Source organism: Balaenoptera acutorostrata, chromosome 15, assembly GCF_949987535.1.
Source record: "Balaenoptera acutorostrata chromosome 15, mBalAcu1.1, whole genome shotgun sequence".
In the NCBI taxonomy this organism is placed as follows: Eukaryota; Metazoa; Chordata; class Mammalia; order Artiodactyla; family Balaenopteridae; genus Balaenoptera; species Balaenoptera acutorostrata.
In genome coordinates, this window is record NC_080078.1 from 78890976 (window position 1) to 78916279 (window position 25304).

Sequence of the window (25304 nt, forward strand, 5' to 3'; positions counted from 1 at the left end):
GGTGGGTATGTGGGGATTTAAGGTAATGAAAGATGGCAGCAAAGGCTTGGGAGACAAAATAACATGGGTTTGTATCTGAGCTCTTCCACAGACCAGCAGGGATACCTTGGACAAATCCTATGACCCCTCTGGACCTCAGTTTCCTCAGCTGTAAAATGGGGATAATGTTACTTCACACTGTTGTTGGTAGGATTATATTAAGGAATATACATAAACAGATGGCACATATTAGATGCTTCATAATCCTCCTCTCTGACACGGGTGTTCACCTAGACCCATAGCCATTTATATCTGATGAACTTCCAATATACCCCAAGTGATTTTTAAATAAGTCTCAAATAAATAATTTTGTTGCAAAGGCATATTTACTAGTATGGAATGGGATCCACAATATATTGTCAAATAACCTCAGGCCTCAAAAACATTGTGTACAGGCAGATCCCATTTTTGTTTGACATATCTGTACTTTAAAATATGTACATTGGTAACATTTATGAGAAACAAAGACCTAATTTTCCTAGTATATGCAGAGCTCTTGCAGATGAAAAAAGAGACGATTATCCAATAGAAGAATAGGCAAAGGACATGAATGCTTTTCTACCAGAAAAGAAATACTAATGGCCTTTAGATATATTTTTAAATTCCCAACCTAAGGAAAGACTATGCAGATTACAACCATGGTGAACACATTTTTCCCCAATCAGCAAGGCAAAGATCGAGAGGTCAGATAATAGTTGGTGTTGGCTAGAGTGTGGGGAAACCAGTGCTCACGTAAATTGTTGGTCTGAATGTCAATTGGTAGGTATGACCTTAGAAAGCATTTAGACAATAAGTGTTAAAATTTAAAAATGCACCTGCCCTGTGACTGGGCAGTTCAGCTGTTAAGAATTTATCCCTACAGAAATGGACCCATATACACGGAAAGACTCCTGTGAAAGGAATACTAATTGCAGCATTGTTTGCTGCAGCAAAAGACTGGAATCACCTACATGGCTATCACCAGGGGCTGGTTAGATAAATTATTATATTCAGACAATGGAATGTGTGAAGAATGCTCTCCTAGTGCTGATCTGGAAAGATCTCCCAGGTACATTGTTAAGTAAAAAACAAAACAAAACCAATGCAGATCAGGGTGTGTAGTGTGCTTCTATTTAGAGAAACAACTACAGGAATCCATGTACATGTTTGCTTATCTACACTCTGGATATCTCTGTAACAATCCCCAAGAAACGATAACCAGGATGGCTTCCGGAAAGGGAAGCTTGGAGCTTTGGAGCTGGGGGGCAGGGGTTAAGGATTAGAGGGAGAATATCTACTGTAAATCTTATGGTACTTTTTCAATTACTTTTCACGTAAATATGTTTCCTTATTAATTTTTTTAAAAGTTTTTAATGCACACTGATAGATGAGAGAGAGAAATGCCCACAAGGATGTGCTCCAAAGTGTCAGCAGCATCTTGTCTCTGGGTGGCTGATGGGAATTCGAGGTGACTTTTATTTTCTTCTTTTTACTTAGATGGATTTTCTAATTTTTAAAAATAATTATCAAAGAATATTTGGTAGCTTAAAAAGTTCTTTAAAAGTAGGCCCTCCGTGTTTTCTTGGTAGTCAGAGGAAAACTAACTTCTACAATGAAAAGCAACAACAGAAAACATGCTGTCCCCTAAATAGTCAGATTATTTTCATTGCCAGGAACACTGTGGGGTCTGAGGTTGGGTGGTTGGAAATACATTCCATTAAAAAGTAAGGATTAATACAGTCACCCAACTATGCACTTGCTGGGCACCAAAACTCTTAAGCTTCCAACTTAAATCTGGCCTCGAATCAGGTTCAGATCTGCCACTTATTAGTTCGGCACATCATTCCAACTCTCTTGGCCTCAGTTTTCTCATCCATAACATGGGACGACCATAGCACTGTTAGGAGGCTTGTGTGAGTTGATGCCGTCGAGCACTTAGCTCAGTGTGGACACAGAGTGAGACCCAGTTCTTATTCATGCACGATGGGAAAAAGTAACAGGCAGGAGTTCTGCACACCCACGGGAAGGACAGGATAGGGTTCCTTTGCCTTCTTCAGGATCAGTTTGCAAGCAGCTCTGCCCAGAGTCCCCAATACTCGGCGCATCTCGGCTGGGCAGTCTTCCGACAGTTTGGAGAGAGTGACACCGAGTGGCCAAGCCTGAAACTACACCTTTGGGCCTCAGGTTTATTACGAGCCTGGCTGGGAGCGTCTCCTTCTTCTGTGGTCTTCAGCAAGGTGCTGAACCTCTCTGGATCTCATTTTTCTCAGCTGTAAAGTGGAAATAAAGCTGCCTATGTGGTAGGGCAGACGTGAGAAGTAAATGAGGTAACCTATGGACATCAATCATCTCCAGGCCGCTATGTTACACAGCAAACACCTGGGAGCACGTGACTCTCATTATCATCACTCCCTCAAACTTCTAGTTTCCTTCCATCCTCCCCCAGAGTGATTCTAAATCAGAATCTCCCAAAGTACAGACCAAGTACCAATGGTGCTTCATTGGAAGATTTTAGTGGGTACAGGGCTGCACCATCAAATAACATTCCATTTTCTTTCAAACGTTCTGATTACATCTAGGTAACAGTTTGATACTGCTATGTCTTTAATGCCTTTCTAATGCTTACCCATCTTCCTTTTGTACAAAAAGAGTGTGGGCCTCAGACTTAGAGCCTTCAGAAGCCAAGGTTATTTGGCTACAATTTAGTAAAGTTAAATGTTTTCATAATATTTACTTTTTTGTGGTCACCTTTTGCTGAGGGCAAGTGGTGCTGGTTTTCCATTTACAATAGATGTGGTAGATTGTGTTATTGTCAATGTTTATCAGTCCTTCTTACTGGCAGTTCCCTGGTAACTCTCTCTACTGATGTCAGGCTTGGCTGTGTGACTTCCTTTGACCAATAGAATGTTCACTAAGCTTCCAAGGAGAAGTGTTAAGAGCCAGCACGTGGTTCTGCCACTTGCTGTTTTCTCTCTGCTGTGAGTGAGATGGGCAGGGGGTGGGCTGCACCTTCTACCTGAATTCCAGAGTAAAGAGGACACATGGGCCAGAGCTGCAGCCAACCTGCAACCAACATGAAATATGAATGAGAAATAAACTTTTGTTGTTGACAGCCCACTGAGATACTAGGGTTGTTTGTTATTGCAGCAAAATCTAGCATGAGTTGACTGATACAGTAGAAATAAAACATTTCCTTTAAAAATAAATACACTTTAGTAAAATAAATGTGTTTGTTTAAAGAAAAATATTAAGTAAGATAATGGTGCAGGCAGTAGGGGACATACATAAGGAAGGTGGTGGTTGGATGACTGAAGTTTAGGAAACTCTGGTGCAGAGTTTTAAATGTGAAAACTGTCACTCTAGGTTGCAGGTGGCTCATCTCAGAGCCCCAAAACACTTCTCAATACACATTTCAAACTCTCCAGTCTGCCTCCCCTCATGTAGCCAGAGTGAGTTTTCTAAAGCACAAATTTGATCAGGTTCCTCCGCTGCTCTAACCTCTTTGATGGCTCCCTTGTGCCCTCAGGATAAAGTCCTCAATCTTCATCATGGCCTACTAGGCCTGTCATAGTCAGTCCCCTCATCACCATCTTCTCTCCCCCTTGTGCTCTCTGCTCTAGCCACATTGTTTTCTTTGTTATTCTTCAAACATGGCAAGCATGCTCTTGCCTCAGAGACTTCCAATTTGAAATTCTCTCCACCTGTAATGCCCTTCCCCAAGACAGGAACATGGCAGTTCCTTATTCCCTGAGGTTTCTGCTTAAATATTACTTTCTCAAAGAGTTCTTCCCAGACCATTCTATATGAAATAGCAACCCTCTATTCTCCCGCCCCCTTATCCTGGTTTTTTGCTCCATATCACCTATTATCCTCCAACCACATTACATATTTGTTTATAGTCTGTATCCCCCATTAGAATGTTAGCTCTTTGAAGGCAAGGTTTTTGTCTGTTTTTTCACTGCTGTAGCCCCAGTGCCTAGAACACCACCTGGCACAAAGTAGGTGCTCAGTAAGTACCTGCTGAATGAAGGAATGAATAAAAGATGGCAAAGGTAAACCCCAGCAGCTTTAGGCCCAGGACGTAATACTACCTTTTTTTTTTTTTTTTGCTACTTATTTATTTTTATATTATTTATTTTTTATTGAACATCATACTATCTTTTAAGTCCAGCTGATAAAGAACTTCTATTTCCCAATGGTTCAGATCACATGAGTCTCATTGGTTACCTCAGATCACATGTCTCTCTCCAACCCAATCACTGTGGCCGGGAGAATGGAATGCACTGATTGGCCAGGCCTGGGTCATATGCCCATGCTGAAGCCCAGGAGTAGGCTGAGCCCCGCGTAAGCCGCACGGACTGTGAGTGAGACAGTGTTCTGTAAGAAAACTGTGATGCTCTTATCAGAAGAAGAGGAAATGGCTGCTAGGTAGGCAAACCCCAAAAGGTAAATTACTCTTTTAGCTGCGTGCCTAGGACTTAGCCTGGGTTCTATGAATGCGGAGCCGTATTTGGGATCAAGTTGAATTCAGGTGGGCGGTGAGGTAGGGGGAACTCTGCTAATACCAGAGATGGAGCTAGAATAAGGAGCAGGTGATTCAGGCAGTCCTTAGACACCAATATATCCATGGCATTAAAACACTGCTGAAAGAAATCTTTATTTTCTACATGCAACTTCTTACATAATCAGCAAAATATTAATAAATCTCTCTTCTGACACTGAGGATGACACCCTTGAGAAGAAATTTTAAAATAAACATAATTGGCTCTAATCTATTACTGTTGATTAGTTTGAGGACCCACATGTGCTTATTGCATGATACAACCATAAGGCATACCACAAAGCCCAACGACCAGCCAAGTGGGGCCTCCTGAAATTGGCAGTCGTGGTCAGCTGAAATTCTGAAACCATATGGTGTAGTGCTGTTATTGGGAATGAGTAATCTATTTTGTTCCAGAATCTAAATTCTATACTCTTTAGTAATGCCTTCAGTGGTAGAGTTTGGGAGTTGTCCCAGTATTGGTTTTGATATTGATAGAAGCTCCATAGAAGCACATGGCTGCTCAGAGTAAAGACTGAATTTCCCAGCCTCCTTTGCAGCAGGGAGTGGCCATGTGACTGAGGGATGGTCAATGGGATGTGAACAGAACATGGGAAAGCAAACATGGTGGTCAGCCATTTGGCCTTTGGGATGAGGACAACATGCTGATGATGATGGGGCCCAAACCCCTGACAACTTCAAGGTGTAAAGCCACCACCCCAACTCGGGCTTCTGTGTGAAAGAGAAACTTTTATCATATTTCTGTCCCTTATGTCTCTGAACTCCACAGATGAAGTTATATTCAAAATAGTACACTTCTAAAGAAGTGGGTCTGGCTTGAAAAATTGCATAAAATATATACGTGGAGTAAATCCTTTAAAAAAGAAACAGAAAGAAGTACACAGTTTTGATTCACTTATATCAGTTTATTCCTGTTCCACAAATACTGAAGACCATGTAAAGGAAGACATCCAAGGTGCCTTTATATTTTAGCTGCTTTAACAAAACCACTCTTTGGCACCTTTAACTGAAGTCCCCAGGCTCCTGATTCCCAAACCTGGCTATCAGTAGCATATGGGGAGTCTTTTTTTTTTTTTAATTTTATTTATTTATTCATTTATGGCTGTGTTGGGTCTTTGTTTCTGTGCGAGGGCTTTCTCTAGTTGCGGCAAGCGGGGGCCACTCTTCATCGCGGTGCGCGGGCCTCTCACTATCGCGGCCTCTCTTGTTGGGGGGCACAGGCTCCAGACACGCAGGCTCAGTAGTTGTGGCTCATGGGCCTAGTCGCTCTGCGGCATGTGGAATCCTCCCAGTCCAGGGCTCGAACCCGTGTCCCCTGCATTGACAGGCAGATTCTCAACCACTGCGCCACCAGGGAAGCCTGGGAGTCTTTTTTAAATACAGATTTCTTGGCCGGTTGAGTTGAAGAAGTAGGATATGAGGAATTTATAATTTACAAACATTCCCTGCCTTACCGGCTGTGTGACCTTGGACAAGTTACTTAACTTCCCTGTGCCGCCAGTCCCTCTTCCAAAAAATTTGGCCAGTAATAGCATCTGCCACAATAGAGCTATTGTGAGGGTGAGTTTATTCCACATGCAGAAAACACCTAGCGTGGTGCCTGGAACAGAATGAGATCTGTATGTATTATCATTATGCCTGTCGGTGGGAGTATAAATTAATGCAAACTCTCAGGAGGACAATTTGCACTATCTACCAAGATGTTAAGTATGTCCTCCTTGATCCAGCAACATGGTGGCTGAAAACTTTGCCTAAGATTGCCCTCATTCATCCAGCTATGTGCACAAGCCTGTTCTTTGCAGCCTACACTTATTCAGCAAGCGTTTACTGAGCACCTACACTTTAGTCAGGATAAGACAGGCTATGCTGCATAACAGCCTCCCAAATTTCAGTGACTTAATCCAGCAAAGGTTTATTTCTTACATTCTCATTACAATGCAGATTGAGTGCCCTTCTCCATCTTGTTGCTGTGCCATCTGGAACAGGTGGTCTTTGAGATGCACACGGCAGGCAAAGAGACAGCTAGAGGGTTGCATGGGATTTTTTTAAGGACTAGGCTGGAAGTGACCTCCATGACTTTTGCACATCCCACTGGGCAGAAATGAGCCACATATTTATGACCTTTTTGCAAAGGAGGGTGGGATAGGCAGAAGAGCTTGAGTGAGTGTTGTCCCTGTGACATCTGCTACATTCAAAGGACTGTTCTAGGAGCTGGAGACCCAGAGGTGAGCAAGACCAACAGGGTCCTGCCCTCACAGAGCTTCCCTGATAATAAACTTCTATTCGAAACATGACCCCAAGCATATGTCATTTTATACTTGAGCAAGGCTATCTGAAGGTTTCATTTGCAGAAGTTAGGGCTATTGCATCAAAGAGTGTATGCATTTATCACTTTGATAGATAGGGTCAAATTGCCCTCCAAAGGACTGTGCCAGTTTCCACTTCCACCAAGAGGGTGCAAGAGTGCTTCTTTTCCTGCAGACTTGACAGCACGCAGTGTTATCAGACTTTGGATTTTTGCCAATCTGATAGATGAGAAATGATCTCTCTGTGTACCTTTAATTTGCATTTTTTTATTACAAAGGAGGTTGAACATCCTTTCATATATTTATGAGCTATTTGTATTTCCTTTTCTGAGAACTATGTGTTCATATCCCTTATCCATTTTTCTAGTGAAATTATTAAATGAAAAATGAAGGGGCAGGACAGGATGCATATTATATTCACTTTTGTAAATTAAAAGCAAAACAATAGTTTTACAGATATATATAAATATTCTTGTATATGTATAAAACTTTTCTACACACAACCACAAGAAGCTGTTAATGGGGAGGTAGACTCAGTGCCAATTTTTTGCCTGTGAGCTTAAAAAACTGTTAATTTTTTAAAATTTATTTATTTATTTATTTATTTATTTATTTATTTATTTATTTATGGCTGTGTTGGGTCTTCATTGCTGAGCGCGGGCTTTTTTCTCTAGTTGTGGCGAGTGGAGTCTTCTCATTGTCGTGGCTTCTTTTGTTGCGGAGCACGGGCTCTAGGTGCGCAGGCTTCAGTAGTTGTGGCACGTGGGCTTAGTAGTTGTGGCTTGCGGGCTCTAGAACTCAGGCTCAGTAGTTGTGGCGCACGGGCTTAGTTGCTCCGCGGCATGTGGGATCTTCCCCGGGCCAGGGATCGAACCTGTGTCCCTTGCATTGGCAGGCGGATTCTTAGCCACTGTGCCACCAGGGAAGCCCAAAAACTGTTAATTTTTAATTCTCTGAATGTGGGGGAGGTTTATTATACCTGTTTGCTATGTTTTGAGACTTTCTGAATGACTTCACTTTCCTAACCACATACAAGTATTACTTGTATTTTTTTTTTAATGTCAGTAGGGGTTATTTGGCCTTTTTTTGCCTTTACACTTTCTGGATTTTAAAAACTCTAATATATGTTATTTTAATTCAAAAAAACTTAGAAGCATGCTGTATTTTCAAAAAAAAAATCACCATTAAGAATTGAGGCCAGTCCCAGAATTCAGCTCAAGTCTTTTTTTTTTTTTTTTTTTTTTTAAATTTTTTTTTTTTTTTTTTTTCTTTTGTGTGTGTGTGTGTGTGGTTTGTTTGTGTTTTTTACCTTTATGGTTTGGCATCCATGTTTTTTTTTTTTAAAGGATTTTCTTATTTATTTATTTATTTATTTATTTATTTTTGGCTGTGTTGGGTCTTCGGTTCGTGCGAGGGCTTTCTCCAGTTGCGGCAAGCGGGGGCCACTCTTCATCGCGGTGCGGGGACCGCTCTTCATCGCGGTGCGCGGGCCTTTCTCTATCGCGGCCCCTCCCGTCGCGGGGCACAGGCTCCAGACGCGCAGGCTCAGCAATTGTGGCTCACGGGCCCAGCTGCTCCGTGGCATGTGGGATCTTCCCAGACCAGGGCTCGAACCCGTGTCCCCTGCATTAGCAGGCAGATTCTCAACCACTGCGCCACCAGGGAAGCCCCAGCTCAAGTCTTAAACACTTTATAAGTGCTCAAGAAATATTTGTTGGATTGAAAGAAATGAAAGCTTCTCTTTAACTGAATCATCAAACACCCCAGATGTGGAACCAGAATATTCTTTTGTTTTCAAGATCAACAAGAGAGAGACCAAAGTTGCCTTGCCAGGACTTTTTCTTTTCTTTTTTAGGTGAGAAGGCTGGTGCCTCTGTCCCATAAAGTCAAGAGCCTCAGATAACCTCTAAGATTTCCTGTGAGGATGCTCCCTCTCAATAATGCCTATCAGTCCTGAGATTGTATCTCATTGGTTGAGTTTAGGTCATGTGCGCATCTCAGCCAATCACTGTGGCCAGGGGGTGGACCACAGATTGGTCACGCCCCACACCTGAAGCCAGGGGTGGAGTCTACACTATCCAAACAACACGGACCAGCAGCAATGGAGGTATGGTTTTGTTTTGGTTTTTTAAATTTATTTATTTATTTATTTATTTTTGGCTGTGTTGGGTCTTCGTTTCTGTGTGAGGGCTTTCTCTAGTTGTGGCAAGCGGGGGCCACTCTTCATCGCGGTGCGCGGGCCTCTCACTATCGCGGCCTCTCCCATTGCGGAGCACAGACTCCAGACGCGCAGGCTCAGTAGTTGTGGCTCATGGGCCTAGTTGCCCCGCGGCATGTGGGATCTTCCCAGACCAGGGCTCGACCCTGTGTCCCCTACATTAGCAGGCAGATTCTCAACCACTGCGCCACCAGGGAAGCCCCTGGAGATGTGGTTTTGTCAAAGGAAAATTGGAGTGCAAACACCAGAAGAAGGAACAACAGATGCTGGAAGGCAGAAGCAATATCACATGTCCTCCACAAACACCTACTATGTACAAGGCACACTGCAAGCTGTGGGTGATATGATGGTGAACAAGATGGATGTCCCAGCCCTCAAGGAGCTGACATCTTAGTGGGAGAGACAAAAAAAAAAACAAACTAACAAATGTTTTTAAAACTACAAATTGCAGGGACTTCCCTGGTGGTGCAGTGGTTAAGAATCCGCCTGCCAATGCAGGGGACACGGGTTCGAGCCCTGGTCTGGGAGTATCCCACATGCCGCGGAGCAGCTAAGCCCGTGCGCCACAACTACTGAGCCTGCGCTCTAGATCCCGCGAGCCACAACTACTGAGCCCGTGCGCCACAACTACTAAAGCCCGCATGCCTAGAGCCCGCGCTCTGCAACAAGGGAAGCCACCGCAATGAGAAGCCCATGCAGCACAACGAAGAGTAGCCCCCGCTCACCGCAACTAGAGAAAGCCCCTGTGCAGCAACGAAGACCCAATGCAGCCAAAAATAATTAAATAAAATAAATTTTTTTAAAAAACTACAAATTGCAGTAAGTTCTATGAATGACACAGGCAATGGACTGAGATAAGAAATACTTTGAATAGGACAGTCAGAGACGAGGTGATGTTTAAACCGAGACAAGGCGAGAAGGAACAACCAGGTAGTCACTGGGGGAAAAAATCAAGCTGGATCCCTCCTTCACACGTAAACCAGGACGAATTCCAAATAGATCAGAGATTTAAACACATAATGTGAAATCACAAATGTAGTAAAATAAAAAAGGTATAAGTCTATTATAACTTCAGACTCTAAGAGACCTTTTTAATAATGCAACAAAACTGAAATGTCCTAAAATGAAAGATACATACTTTTGACAACATAAAGATGTTAAAAACAATCTTTATGGTTAAAAAGATTTACTAAATTAAATGCCGAAAGACAAATTGGGCTAATCACAAAAGGTTAATTTACCTAATATACAAAGTTTTCTCACAAATCAATAAGAAAAGAATCACCAATTCTGTGGGAAAATGGGCAAAAAAAGATTTTCCATAGAGAAGGAAAAACAAGTGGCTTTTACGTATATAAAGAGATGATCAATATCATGCATAATAAAAGAGATGAGATATCATTTACCCGCCATCAGATTAACAGAAATCCTAGTTTGACAATCCACTATGTTGGTATCAGAAAATGAGCACTTTCACACATTGTTAGTGTGAGTATAAACTGATGATGAGTATAAAGATGACTTCGGCAGTTTCATTACATTTAAAATGCCCACATCCGCAGTGGTTAAGAATCCGCCTGCTAATGCAGGGGACACAGGTTTGAGCCCTGGTCCGGGGAGATCCCACATGCTGTGAAGCAGCTAAGCCCATGTGCCACAACTACCGAGCCTGCGCTCTAGAGCCCACGAGCCACAACTACTGAAGCCCACGCGCCTAGAGCCCGTGCTCCGAAACAAGAGAAGCCACCGCAATGAGAAGCCGGCGCACTGCAACGAAGAGTAGCCCCTGCTCACCGCAGCTAGAGAAAGGCTGTGCACAGCAATGAAGACCCAACGCAGCCTAATTAATTAGTTAATTAATTAATTAAAAATAAAATAAAATAAAATGCTCATACCTATTACCCTGGCAATTCTGCTTTTAAGAATTTATCCTACAGGTTTATTCATACATATGCTAAATGACATATACAGAGTTATTCATTATCACATCATTTTTAATAGTAAAAAAATGGAAACAATGTCTATTGATAAAGGACAGGATGAATAAATGGCAATCTATACATACAATGGAATAACATTCAGTGATATGAAATAAAGAGGCAGCTGTATATAAACAGGTAAGTAAAGCTCATGCCAGGACTTCCTAAAAAAAAAAATATATATATATATGTACAGAACCATGTGTATAGCACATACTTGTTTTTGATATTTTAAGGGGGTGGAGAGGAAAAGAATATATATTGATATTTGCTTATATATGCAAAAAATATCTTAAATGTTATGCAAGGGACTAATAACCCAATGCTGGAGGGAACAGTATATGCAAAAGGCCCCAAGGTTTAAAAAAAAAAAAAGGTGGTAAATTCCAAGGGCTAGGAGTGTGCCTGGGAAAGAGGACATGTGACAGGTGGTGGCCAGATGCTGCAGAGCCTAAACTGCCATTTAGGAGTCTGGTCTTGAGTCCAAGTTCAGTGGGAAGACATTCAAAAGAAGAATATGATCTGATTCACATTTTAAGAGCATCTTGCTGCCATTTGGAGAAACTATTAACGGAAAGCAAGATGGAAACAGGGAGACCAATTAGGAGACTGGGCAGTTATCTCCCTCTTTAAGGGAGAGATGAGGTGGGCTGGACCGGGAGGAGGCAGTGGAGATGGTGAGGAGAGGATGGATTTAAAAGAAAGTTTGAAATTGGAATCCATGATGTGGCACCGGAAGGGGCAGTGAAGCAAAGGGAAGACTGGAGGCTGACTTCTGGCTCAGGTACCACGTGGGTGGCAACAGTGTTGACTGAGCTGGGAGGACTAGGGAGAGGGGACTGGGGTTGGCTTGGAGTGGGGGTGCACTCCAGGGTATGGTATATTAAGGTTGACAGGTCAGTAAAACATCCAAGTGGCAACATCAAGTGGACAGTTGGGTACTTGAGCCTGCAGTGGGGGAGGCCAATAAGAACTGAGACAGTGTAAACAGAGTAACAAGGACAGATCCTGTGTGGATTCCAAATTGGGGTCCTATGCCTACCCTAGAGAAGTGGGGACGTATGTCCACCAAAAGTCATGTTCAAGAATGTTCATAGCAGCTCTATTCATGATAGCCCAAACTGGAAATGGCTCAGTGTTCTTCAACAGCAGGTGGATAAATAAACTGTGATGATCGATAGATAGATACATAGACAGATAGTAGATTAATAGAAGGTATATGCTAAAGTAATGAAAAAGAATGAAGTATTGATACACACAACGTGAATGAATCTCATAGACATTGTACTGAGTCAAAGAAGCCAGACACCAAGGAATACATATTGTATACTTCCATTTATATAGGGTTCTTGAATCAGCAGAACTAACTTATAGTGATAAAAGTCACAATAGAAGTTACCTTGGGTGGGGGAGTGGAAGGAAACAGGAGGACTTGCGGTGGGAGGGGTTGGAAATGCTCTAAACGTGGACCTGGGTGGCGATTACCCAGGTATAAACATATGTAAAAGGCATTTTAGCTACTTCAATGTATGTATATTATACCTCAGTTTTAAAATATTGTTAAAGAATAAATGGACTAATTTCATCATCTTAGCAAAAGTCAACATATTCATTAAAAAAAACAAAATAAATGACAAAAAATAATGCTTCAAGCATCTTAGTATTTTCATAATCATTTTTCTTAACTTTAGGGAAAATTTTCAAATAATTTTAGGGGTAGAACATTCTTTTACTTGAAATTTGAAAATTCCTTCAGTTTCATTTTCATTTCTTTTTCTCCTATAAAATTAAACTTAAGTATTTTATTCAAACAGTCATATCTACCATTTAAAAAACTTCTTGGTGGCGCCAGATGCCTCTGAGGGTGGGGGAACAGGGCAAGGCTGAGCACGGGGCCTTGGCTGGAAGCTGGTAGAAGGCCCTCAATCCCCTCTGCCAGCCTGTGTAGCCAGGTGACTGCCCTTCCCACCTTGGCAGGGATCTGGGGGTTACTTTCTGGAGACATTGGGATAGAGAGGGGGTGGACATTGCAGAGGCTGGGGATGAAGCAAGGAGCTAAAAATAAAATAGTCAGACCCAGCTCCCTTCCCTACATTGGCTTCCAGAACACAGGCAGCCTGGCTCAGGCAGGACCCCTGGAGAGTCCTCTACAGAGAAGTAGAAGTGGACATCCTCGGCAAAAAGATTGATGACAATGACATTTGGGTCCCAGAATGAAAAAGCTGGCTCACTGCCCAGCCACATTACAGAGAAACACATGGAGCTTCCAGATAGTTGTTTAGTGCTTCCCTCTCAAATATGAATAGAGGTCCTAAGAGCCCCTGACATCTGAGAAACACTTCCAACATGAAAGACAGAGACCAACATCAACAAACAGTAAAAGGGATCTGGGAACAAACCAAGATATTGCAAGGAGTAGATGGAAAGGCATCCAAGTAGGAGACTGGAGACCAGGATTTGCTTCCCAGTTCTGTCACTAGCTGGGCTGCCACATACAGTTGAGCAGGTTGTGGACTGCCCAACTCCAGGAGGCACCCTTCATATTGAGGTCTGTGTAGATGGTGCCCCTGGGGTTGTACAGTGCATCACCATATATGGGACCCTGACCCACTATCTGCCCCTGGAAAGTAACAATAACAGAACCTCACACTGGGGGGCTCCTGGAGGGCAGACAACCATCATGGTTGTTTTTATAGCCCCCAAGTCTAATATAAGCATATGAGTTGGCTCTCAGTAAATGTTTGTTGACTAAATAAATGAATTAATAAGTGAATGAGTAAGTGAGGGAGACAGTGACTATGTATCCAGTGATTTACAGCGTCTATAGCACTTCCACACCCACCACAAGATCACAATAAAGCAGGCAGCATGATGTAGCGGCTATGAGTCCTGGCTCTGGAGGCAGATTGCCTATTTCAAATCCCACTCACTTAATCCCTTTGAACCTCTGTCCCCTCATCTATAAAATAGAAGTGATAATGATGATGCCTGCTTAAAAGGGCTGTTGGGAGGATTAACTGAGGTGCATAATAAGCACTTAACATGGACCTGGCCAAGTCTTGTCAGTTAGAATTAGATTTGGCTATATAAAACAGAAATCCCAAGTAGAGCTCTCTCCCTTTCTCTCCCCTCATTGCCCTTATCCTGTGCGCACTTAAGAAATCAAAAGGTGTGACATCCAGGGTTAGAATGATGAATAGACAATCATCAGGGTCCTAGACTTCTATCGTTTTCCTCCACCATCCTTAAGATTGCCTCAAGGACCAAAATGGTTGCCAGAGTGCCAGCCGTCATGTCCACATTCTAGGCAGGAAGAAGGAGGGCATGAGGAGGGGCAAAAGGTGTGTATCTGCCAACTATCAGCTCCACCCAACAACATCTGCTTGCTTCTCCCCTAGCTGCATGGGAGGCACATTGCTGCCCAGAACAAAATCAGGGTTTGTTAATAAGGAGTAGGTATTGGGAGAGCAGCCAGTCATCTCTGCCACATGAGAACTCAAAAAATATCAGCTGTTATTATTGTTGCTAACCCAGTTTTTAAAAAATATTTATTTATTTAGTTAGTTATTTAGTTATTTAGCTGGGCCAGGCACACAGGATCTTTGTTGCGGCATGCGGGATCTTTAGTTGCAGCATGCAGGATCTAGTTCCCCAACCAGAGATCGAACCCGGGCCCTCTGCATTGGGAGCGTGGAGTCTTAACCACTGGACCACCAGGGAAGTCCCACTAACCCAGTTTTAGACAGGGGAAAAGTGAAGCTCAGAGAAATTGGGCAATTTGCCCAAGATCTTTATTCAATTCATTCAACAAGTCTTAACTGTATACCTACCATGCTCTGGCCCCTTAGGCTACAAATGCTGAATAAGACATGGGCTCTGCTCTCAAGGACATGAAATCAAGTAATTTAAAAGATCACTGAGTCCAGTGGCCTAAAGGACAGAGCACTCAGCCTGGAGTGAAGGTATGGGGCTGGAGTCAGGGAGGGCTTCCTGGAAGAGGTGGAAATCCTCATCATGAGGATATAACTGTACCTACTTCACAGGGCTGTGGAGAAGGTTAAATGAGATATGCTAGTGACAAGCTTAGCAGTGCCTGGCACACAGTGAATGCTCAAATCAAAGCAGCTCTTATGCTACTAAGATCATTACATCATCATCATTATTATCTTGACCATTTTGCAGAAATAAAAATGGCCACTTCTCAACTTTATAATATTTTGCAAATGAAATTATCTTCAGAGGGTGCCAACCTCCAATATGTATGTAACAAGCGGAACAACGGAAAACAAAAATTCCTCATTTTCCCTTCCTTAGCTTCCTGACGCTAAGCCAGAAACCGACCTTGGGAATGATAAATTCGTACCATCTCAGGAAGAACTGGATTTTAAGAGCTGGCATCTTAAATTTTAACCTCAAGCACTTAGCTGCCATCCTCTCTACTCAACAGTAGGAAAGAAACAGCAAGGGATTAAGAAAAACAGATTTTTTTTTTAAACCTCAAGGGAGTTGGGTTCTCCTGAAAGGGCTAGAAGAACTGAGGCTAATTCACATTTTACTCAAGCGACCCCAAGAGAAATCAAATTTCCGGGAAGTTCAAAAAGCGAGGCAGGCTCTGTTTAAAAGCAAACTCAGAGCGGAATCAGATTTTGTGGGGGGCACAAGGTAGCCTTTAAGCTGAACCTCAAAAATAGCATCTGTCCCCAGGATATTTTGGGAGTGTCCTTGGCAGAGCATGGCAGGAACCAGAGGCCTGTTTGGACATCTCCTCCAAGGGCGCACCTAAAGAATGCATCACCCGGCCTCCCCTTGACCCCAAGCCCCACCCAGGCCCCAGAGCTGTGTCAGCAGCAGTATAAGTGGTGCAGAGATAAAGGGAGATATTTAAACACCCAGAAATCATCTTCTAATTTAGGAACCAAGCTGCAAAATATCTTTCTCCCCTAACAGCTTGAGCTGGGTATTTGGATTTTGAACCTCTTGCCAGGCCCCAAAACGTCTTCATGTATTAATAGAAGGCAAGTGTAAGGCTTCAGGGACAGGAGGGCTGTGCGTCTTAAATTGTCCGCAATCAGAAGATTAAGACCGTCAGAGCCCTTTCTGGGCCTCTTTGTTTACACTCTGCTTCCGCTGGAGCTTTTAATCACCTCATCATTGCTGCCGTTGTTGCAGTAATTATTAAGCACTTTCATCCTCGCACAAGGAGCGTGCAATCCTTTCATTACATTCCTCCCTGCATCATTGTTGGAGGCAAGTTGGAATTGTTCTCCCTGTTTTGCACAAAGGAAAATGAAGGCCTGGGTGAGTGAACAAGTCCAGGGTCAAAAATTAGTCAGCACGAGGGAGATGCAGGACATGGGTGGGAATGGGGCAGGCACTGGGTCCAGCCCAATTTACAATGCTTGCAGGTCTAAATTCAAGAAGTGGTTGAGGAGCGCATGTGTATCTGTGTTTGTGTGCGTGGTGTCTGTGTGTGTCCGTGTGCTGAATGTCTGTGAGTGGTGTTCTGTGAGTTGGTCTGTATGTTTGTGTGTCTGTGTGTATTCCTGTGTTTGTGTGTTTGCCCATGTGCTTCCGTGTGTATATCTATATATCTGTCTGTGTGTCTATGTGTGTAAAAGGAGGGACAGAGGTGGGAGAAGGAGGGTGATCAGGAGACAAGGAGGAGAATCAGTTAATAAAGCTTCGAATGGCAAAGCTGGACTCCCCCTTAAAAAGCATCTGGTCCATTCTAAGATCTCATTGTTAACTTTGGTAGGTGTGATAATAGCATGGTGATTTAATTTTTAAAGTGATTATCAAGTATTTACTGGTGAAATGACAAGAGGCCAACAATTTGCTTTAAAACACTCTGGCGTGGCATGTACATATATACACTACCAAATGTAAAACCGATAGCTAGTAGGAAGCAGCCGCATAGCACAGGGAGATCAGCTCGGTGCTTTGTGACCACCTAGAGGGGTGGGATAGGGAGGGTGGGAGGGAGACGCAAGAGGGAGGGGATATGGGGATATATGTATATGTATAGCTGATTCACCTTGTTATAAAGCAGAAACTAACACACCATTGTAAAGCAATTATACTCCAATAAGATGTTAAAAAAAAAATACTCTGGCAAAGAAAGAGTAATTTGAAGGGAGATAATCAAATGAGATTGGCAAAATGTGGAAAACTATTGAAGATGGATACCCAGGTATTTATTATGTTTCTATTTTTTGTGTATGTTATAAAATAAATTTTTAAAAAATCCCGTATACCAGTCACTGCAAACTAGCATCCTGTGGGTCAAACATTACTTGTAAAAATCTTTATAAAAATTGAACTGGTTGCCAATATTTGGAAATGGGAAATTGCATATTAAAGTCTCAATTTCCAGCTTTTCTTGAAAAATCAGAAGCTCTAGTAACTCCGGTCCCACAATCCTTTTGGGTAACAAAGCTGGGAGGCAGCTGGAAAGCACCCCCTTTCGACAGGCCCTCTGCTCCCAGTTTACCACAGTCTCCACCATTCTCTATACTCCTGACACTGAGACTGCTTATCATCGCTCTGAGGTCACTGTTTCTCGCTTAGTAAAAGTAAGAGGAAATTGAATGAGATCTCTTGGAGCAAGGACGGTTATTTGCCATCCAAATGTCTAATCTCTATTTCTTTCGTACACTACACCCCTACGCTATTGGGGGTGGTAATATATTCAAAAATCACATTTTCCAGCTTCTTTTGAATGTAAGAATGCCTTAATGTTTCCCAATCAGGGGCGATTCTGTCCCCCAGAGGACATTTGGCGATGTGTGGAGATGTTTTTGGTTGTCACAGCTAGAGAGGGCGAGCACTACTGACATCTAGTGGGTAGAGGCAGGGGTGCTGCTAAACATCCTGCAAGGCATGGGGCAGACTCCCACAACAAAGAATTATTCAGTCCAAAATCTCAATAGTGCTGAGGTTGAGTCGCTGATGCATTGCAAATGAAAGTTGATGGTGGGGCTTCCAAGAAAGCTTTTCGGTGCCTTACCATTCTCCTTCATTTTCCCTGCAATGCAAACATGATGGCTGGAGCTTCAGTAGCCATTTTGTGACCCTAAAGAGAGAGGTTCCATACTAAAGATGGAAGGAAATGGAATTCCTGTCCACATCGTGGAGCTACCCCCTTGGAATGCTGACCTCCAGACTGGTTTTATGTAAAAGAAATAAATCTCTAATTTGTTTAAACTCCCGCAGTCAAGTAACTGTTACTGGCAGCCAAGTGCAATTGCTAAATGATTTATCTCTGTGCCTAGTTCTCTATGCTAGTGGGGAAAGGAAGGATAGATAAGAGGGCCAAATCTTTAAAGTAAAACAGGAGAAAGCATATTTCTTTGTGGCAATGACCCAGTCCACGTACTTTGTTTATGTCACTTTTTGGCCTCCCCGGGCATATGGGTTTGTAACTCTTGGACTGGTCCAATGCCTTCACCAAAAATATGAGGAACTGAGGCCCTCAACAAGTTAATGATGACCTGGGGGATAATCCACAACCTTGTCCTTCTCTCATTTCAAGAAGCCAAGGCTCATGTAGTGATAAAGAATGTGGTTTCTGGAGCTGGACTGCCTTGGCTCAAGTGCTGGTGCCCCCATTTACTAGCTCTGTGACTTCAGGCAGCTCACTTAACCTCTCTGTCCCTCAGTTGCTCATCCATAAAATAAGGATGGCTCTTCAAGTTAAAAAAAAATAATAATAATAAATATAAATAAATAAAATAGGGATGATGATAAAGACATCTATGGCCTTTGACTGTTAGGAGGATTCACATCAGTCAGGGGCCCAGCAGGAGGAGAGTTTTATGAATGGACTGTTTATAAAGGTGTGGACAGGGTGTAGAACCCACAGATGCTGCAACACCTCAAGGCTAGTAACGGAGTGGGTGTTACCACTGAGTAGTAGTAATGGGGGGCATTCCAACCCCCTAGTGGAAGGCATTATCACCCTAAGCCAAAAAGGGCAAAGATGGAAACAGTTGCCAGATCTGGAGAGAAGGAGACCTATGAAGAGGCTGTCTGAAGGAGCTGTGACCTTCAGTCAAGGGACACAGTGGCTGAGGGTCCCAAAAGGAGAGCTGAGGGAATAAATACCCACATCCACTCTGCTGCCTTCCTCCCATCTCCTGCCAGTGTCTCTCATTGGTCAAACCAATCAGAAGCCAGAAGGCAGGAGAGCCCTTTGATGCTGTACACATAGGTTGCAGAGCAGAGTGGGGAAGGCTGGAGGAAGGAGGAGGAGGCTGAAGACTAGGGATCGCATCCCTGTCTCCATGACTACAGGCTTCTGAATTGTGCCATTGGAAGGAAGAGAAGGGCCCTCTCCCTCCCGTTTTCCTCTTCCCACTGGTAGGAGGGAATATGATAGGAGCGAAACAACTCTTTTATTTTTTATTTTATTTTATTTATTTATTTTTAACAGCTCTTTTAGACACAAAGTAGAAGCCACATGTTAAGGGTGCCAAGCAACTAGACAGGGTCTGAATCCCAGACAAGATGGAACCACCATGGCCAACTGTACGCTCTTGGGCTGTTCCATGAGAGAAGATTAAACGTTCATTTTTTTCGAGCCAGTTATTTTGGCTTTTATTACTGCAGTTGGACTAATATCCTGACCAATATAAGATTTAAATCAGGTATTTGCTCAGATTTTGGAACTATTTTAGGCTAAGCTTTTTAAAACAAGCAAAAGTGACTAGAAAATTATAGTCTGCTCAAAAATACTGGTAAGGAATCTGCTCTTCAGGGAGATTTAACATAATACAATAGGGAGCAGTGTTTGGTGGAAAAAAATTTTTTAACATCTAAAATTCCTCAGGAATTGAGACTTTCAGTGAGCCAAGTTCATTTGTTAGTGACCCAACCACTCTAAGCTCATTAGGGAACTGCAAGACAGAGCTGCTTGCTTCCTAGTTGCTACCAAACAAATCCTGACGTGAACTCTGATTGGACTAATTTGTACCACATGCCCATTGCTGAACCAGTTGTGGTGGCCACTGATTGGCTGGTGCTAAGTCACATGCTCTTTGTTGAGAGGAGTGTCGCAGGAACTTCCTGGACAGAGAACTTGCAGAAGGGGTGATGCCAGTGGAAACGCAGGGTGCTTGGCACAGAAGAGAATGCAGTAAATGCAGAAGGGCCCCCAATTAGCAAACATCCTTCATACTCACCACTATGAAAAGAAAGAAAATTTAGAAAATAACATAGTGTCATGGGGCTGGGGGGTTGGTTGCTGTGGGATTTCCAATCAGCCACTCTGCAAAATTTTTTTTGGCAGATGAAAGTATTCAGCCAGACTAACTTCGCTGACAACATTCAGCATGTGTGACTATCCCCAGAAAGTAACTAAATAAATAGGAGAAAGAGGCGCCCCCCGCTGGATACCCAAGGGATATTTCCAAAGCTACCAACAGAGCATTGTCTGTGTTTCAGTAAAGTTGTGAAAGACAACAAAGGAATTCATGTGAAATACAGGGGGCGATTATGTACCAAAGGGTGGGGCGTGAGGCTTGTTAATGCCACAGGAAAGATGAGGTCCTTCCACTCAGTGAGTAGGAGTCATCTGCTTCAGCTCTGGATGGAATTATTACAGGAGTGCCGCATAACTGGACAATAGCATGTTCCACCCTGTTCTTTGGGGGAGATTTAAGGCAAGACTGCATTTGGATCTAATTGATATCTTAGTTTGGGAACCCCCCATAGCAGAGCTTGTAGCGTAGTTTGGGTTTCCCCAGAAGCAGATTGTGAGACAAAGATTCAAGGACAGGTAATTTATTTGGAAGACAAAAGACACATCGATAGGGAAGAGGAAAGTGAGGAAGGGAAGGAAGAGCAGCCAAAATTAAGCAAGTTATCAAGACAGTTACTACCACAGGCAACTGGATCTTAACCTCCCCGCCCCACCCTCCCAGTATAGAACATGTGTCTCAGAGTTATTCTACCTGAGGGACCAGGGAGTTGGGGTATTTATACACCACCTCCTTCCATGCACAGGTTGATGGCTGCTGGGCAGAAGGGAGAGAGAATTAATTCTCCGGCACTTCTAGCCTGCTCAACTCCAACAGCCAGGAAAAAAACAAACTTATGCAAAAAGATGAAGATGCTAGCAGCTAGAAGTTGGGCAGATGAAGTCGGGCAAATGATAAAATCTGAGGCTCACAGACAGCAACTGCTACTCCCTAGGTGCAAGTAGTTTATTTGCGAAACAACCTCAGGAAGAATAATGAGGAAGTGGGAAATGAGACAGGGAAGGGAGCACCAGAATAAAGGGTGTGTCAATGAGTTGGTTACCTTTATGGGCAACTAGGGCTCAATCTCAGTGAAGACCTCTGGAAGATGATGTAGAGTACACTTCAGAATTGTCCTGGGAGGGGGTGAGGAAGCTGGGACATTTATCCACCATGCCCATCTCTCAATGGTGGAAGGTGCTGCCTGGGGATATCAACTCCCAGGCACTTCCCTTGTGACCTGCTGTGTACATGCTGAACACATGGGCCCTGGGCAGTGATGCAGATGCCATAAGCGTGTACAGAACTGTCCACCAAGCTTCAGGCAGTCCTCCAGGGTGGGCTGAAGAGGATGACCGTGGGCACCAACACTGGCCTGGAAACTCAAGAGAAGGAGGAAACGGAGAAGAAGGTAAAAACCCAACATTTACAAAGTGCAGGGCACTGACATCCTTTAGCACATTTCATCTTGTTTTTATAATTCCCATTTTACTGATGAGGGAATGTGACTTGCTCTTGGTAATGAGGCAGTTAAGTGGCAGTGTTAGAAATCCAGCTCACATTTACCCTACAAAGACAATGTTTCTCTCTCTCTCTCTCTCTCTCTCTCTGATACATTCCTTTCTTCCCAAATGATGTTTAGAAAGTCATCAAGACTTAAGTCAAGAGAAGCCTCCTGGTGTCCTCAAATTTTAAAGATGCTTTATGAAAGATAGTTTTCATTTGCACTTTTCATTCATTCAACATATTTATTAAGCAACTACTACATGGTGAGAACAAAACATACACAATCCTTGCCCCTTAGGGTTTATATCACAGGAGGGAAAAGAGACATTAAACAGCTAAATACATATATGGGAAGCAACGGAAGTATGGATCTTAGAGTGGGGAAGTGATGGGGAAGGGAAGGCCACTGACAAAGGGAAATTACTTGATCACAGCTGTGATGCAGTTTCTCAACCTCAGCCCGATTGCGCAGGACTGCTTTGTTGTTGGGGACTGTCCTATACATTGTAAGTTGCTTAATCTTATAGAACTGGATCCTAAATAGGGTAAATCTTACTGTAGATAGATTGTCTTAATAAAAAAAGTAAAGAAAAATAAAATTATTTCAGAAGACTCTACAATAGGACTATCAGTTGGACGTTTGCAGGGAAATCAAGCTTCGTGAGAACTCTGAAGCAGATCTTGACCCCAGCGGGGACTGTGTGAGAAGGAGTGAGAATCCAGGACCATTCGGACCAACTCCCGTGTAAGCAACTGGGAGATCTTTATGAGAATGCAGACGTTTGGTGTTGGATGTGAGGAATGACTTTTCCATAGATTAAAAAAAATAAAAAGGTTGTTCTAAACAGATCAGTGCAAAAGCTGTCTGGGGGAACACTACTGGACTTCACACCGGCCCTTGTGAGCTTAGCCCATGGATTGACCAACCTTGCTGAAAGAGGGGGAAACTCCGCTTAGCAGAAAAGAATCTTGTTTGCATAAACTCTTGGCTATCTTCAGATTATAGACGCCTTCGGGGCCCATTTCAGAGCTTCTTTAGATGTCATTAAAACTTCATCTCTGGGGCTTCCCTGGTGGCGCAGTGGTTAAGAATCCGCCTGCCAATGCAGGGGACATGGGTTCGAGCCCTGGTCCGGGAAGATCCCACATGCCGCGGAGCAACTAAGCCCGTGTGCCACAACTACTGAGCCTGCGCTCTAGAGCCCATGCTCTGCAACAAGAGAAGCCACTGCAATGAGAAGCCCGTGCACCTCAACGAAGAGTAGCCCCCGCTCTCCGCAACTAGAGAAAGCCTGCGCACAGCAACGAAGACCCAATGCAGCCAAAAATAAATAAATAAAAGAAAGAAAGAAAGAAAGAAAGAAAACATTAAAAAAACAAAACATCTCAGAAGCAGGAGATTGACATAGCAGTTAAGATTTAGGCAACTTCAAAATTACATCTGGTCCATCTAAACCCCAAAGTGAATTGGGATTTCATCTTTTTAATGAGACACTTCAGTGCCAATAACAACAAAAACCAATGAGTCAATGGCCCATGCAATTTCAAAACTGTGGTTTTCATCTTATGGCTGGTGGGGACTTCCAGAGAAGTCACAATGTTAATACAGGAACAAACAATGAAAAAAAAGATGGCAACATGACAAAGGCTTAGACCAACGTCTGTGTGTTTACACAAGTCCAAATAAATCCTATACTAGCGGTATTTGTAAGTATACCCATAAGTGGCAGGGCCAGCATATGTCCCTGGCTCTGCCATTTAGCAGCTCTGTGGCCTGAGGAAGTTCTTCGTCCCTCTGAGCAACAGCTTTCCTCATTTCTAAAATGCAGATGGTACCAGGACCTGCCTCACAGGGTTGTTGTGAGATATTAAATAAGATACTGTGTGTTAAATGCTAAATAAGATGATGTATTAGTTTCCTATGGCTACTGTAGCAAGTTATCACAAATGGAGTGGCTTAGAGCAACGCAAAGTTATTATCTTATAGTTCTGAGGTCAGAAGTCCAAAAAAATGGGTCTTGTGGAGCTGAAAGCCAGGTGTGGGCAGAGCTGCATTCCTTGTAGAAGGTCCAGGGGAGAATTTGTCTCCTTGCCTTTCCCAGCTTCTAGAGGGCTGCCAAATTCCCTGGATTGTGGCGCACCCTCCACCTTCAAAGCAAACAGCATGGCCTCTTCTGCTCACTCTCTCGGATGCTGATCCCTTACTCACATCATCTTCTCTGACTTTGACCCACCTGCCTCCCTTTTATAAGGACCCTCGTGGTCACATTGAGCCCATTGAGATAATCCAGGATTATCGCCCCATCTCAAGATTCTTAACCTAATCACACCTGCAAAGTCCCTTTTGCCACATAAAGTAACACATTTACAGGTTCAGGGGATTAGGGCATAGACATCTTTGGGGGGACCGTTATTCTGTCTACTATAAGTGGCTGTTAATAGCATTGTTAGTATAGTTTTCTGGTTACAAAACCTCTATGGCAATGTAGAATAACGATGATGACATATTGGTAAAAGGAAAAAAAGATGCTCTCAAACTGCCGTATGAAAATCTTCCATAGGAAAGAAGGCTGGGAGAATACACACTAAAATGCTTACAGTCATTGTGATTGGAGTTACATCGGTGTAACTAGGGGTGGTGTTTCTTTTCTCCATTTTTGGCGACACTTTTATATGACTTTTATAATAAAGTATTTTAATGAAAATGTTAGTAAATATGAAAATTGAAATATCTTTATTATATGTGCATATTATTTTTATATGTTGTTCTGGCTATCAATTGATGCATGACAAACCACCTCCAAATTTAGTGGCTTAAAAACAACAGTTTATTATTCTCGCTCACATGTTCTGTGGGTTGACTGGACTCAGATGAGCGGTTCTCACTTGGGTTCTCTCGTGCCGTTGCAAGCAGATGGCTACTGGGGTTGACGTCATCTTGACTTGGGCTGGACATCCAAGATGGCATCTCAGTGCTCTCCCACTGGAGCAGCCTAGACTTCTTCCGTGGTGGCTCAGGGCTACATGTGGCAGGAAGCCCAGAACTAGCCCAGCATCACTTTCACCATGTTCTACTAGTCAAAACAGACACAAGGTCTAAGCCAGTTCAGATTCAAGGGTGTGGAAGAGTAGACGCCATACCTCGAGGGAAAGAATGAATGACCGCCATCTTTGAAGTCGAGTTAACGTGTATCATACTCTTTCTCTCCCCACTCCTCCCCCATATCATCCCAGGATGTTGCATGCTTTTCCCCTCCCCTATTTCATTCTGGGATGTCTCCCTCTTGTTCTTTGAGAGGAGTGTCACTGCAAAAGCACATCACAGTTTTGTGGGTTTCCAGTTAAGACGTGAAACGTGTCCTCTCCAGCAGCATCAAGAGTTTAAGCTTCTTTGAGAAGTTGAGGTGGGCTTTTTTGTTTTGTTCTGCTTGTTTAACATCCCTTCCCACTTCCTGTGCCAGGATCTTCCTGTGGGGGAAC

At 43.2% G+C, this 25304-nt stretch overlaps 1 protein-coding gene across 2 annotated transcripts in view; it reads left to right on the forward strand.

Moving 5' to 3' along the window:
* The window catches only part of PTPN1 (protein tyrosine phosphatase non-receptor type 1), a 143471-nt gene that overhangs the window by 34978 nt on the left and 83189 nt on the right, over positions 1–25304 (forward strand). Inside the window, exon 1 of one of the 2 annotated variants that reach the window (XM_007185300.3) lies at positions 16166–16380. The exons of the other annotated variant lie outside the window; for it this stretch is intronic. Coding sequence (XP_007185362.1) covers positions 16369–16380 — 12 coding nt within the window. The 5' untranslated portion in view covers positions 16166–16368. Of the gene's footprint in view, positions 1–16165; positions 16381–25304 lie in introns of those variants that run through there. 2 annotated transcript variants of the gene reach the window in all.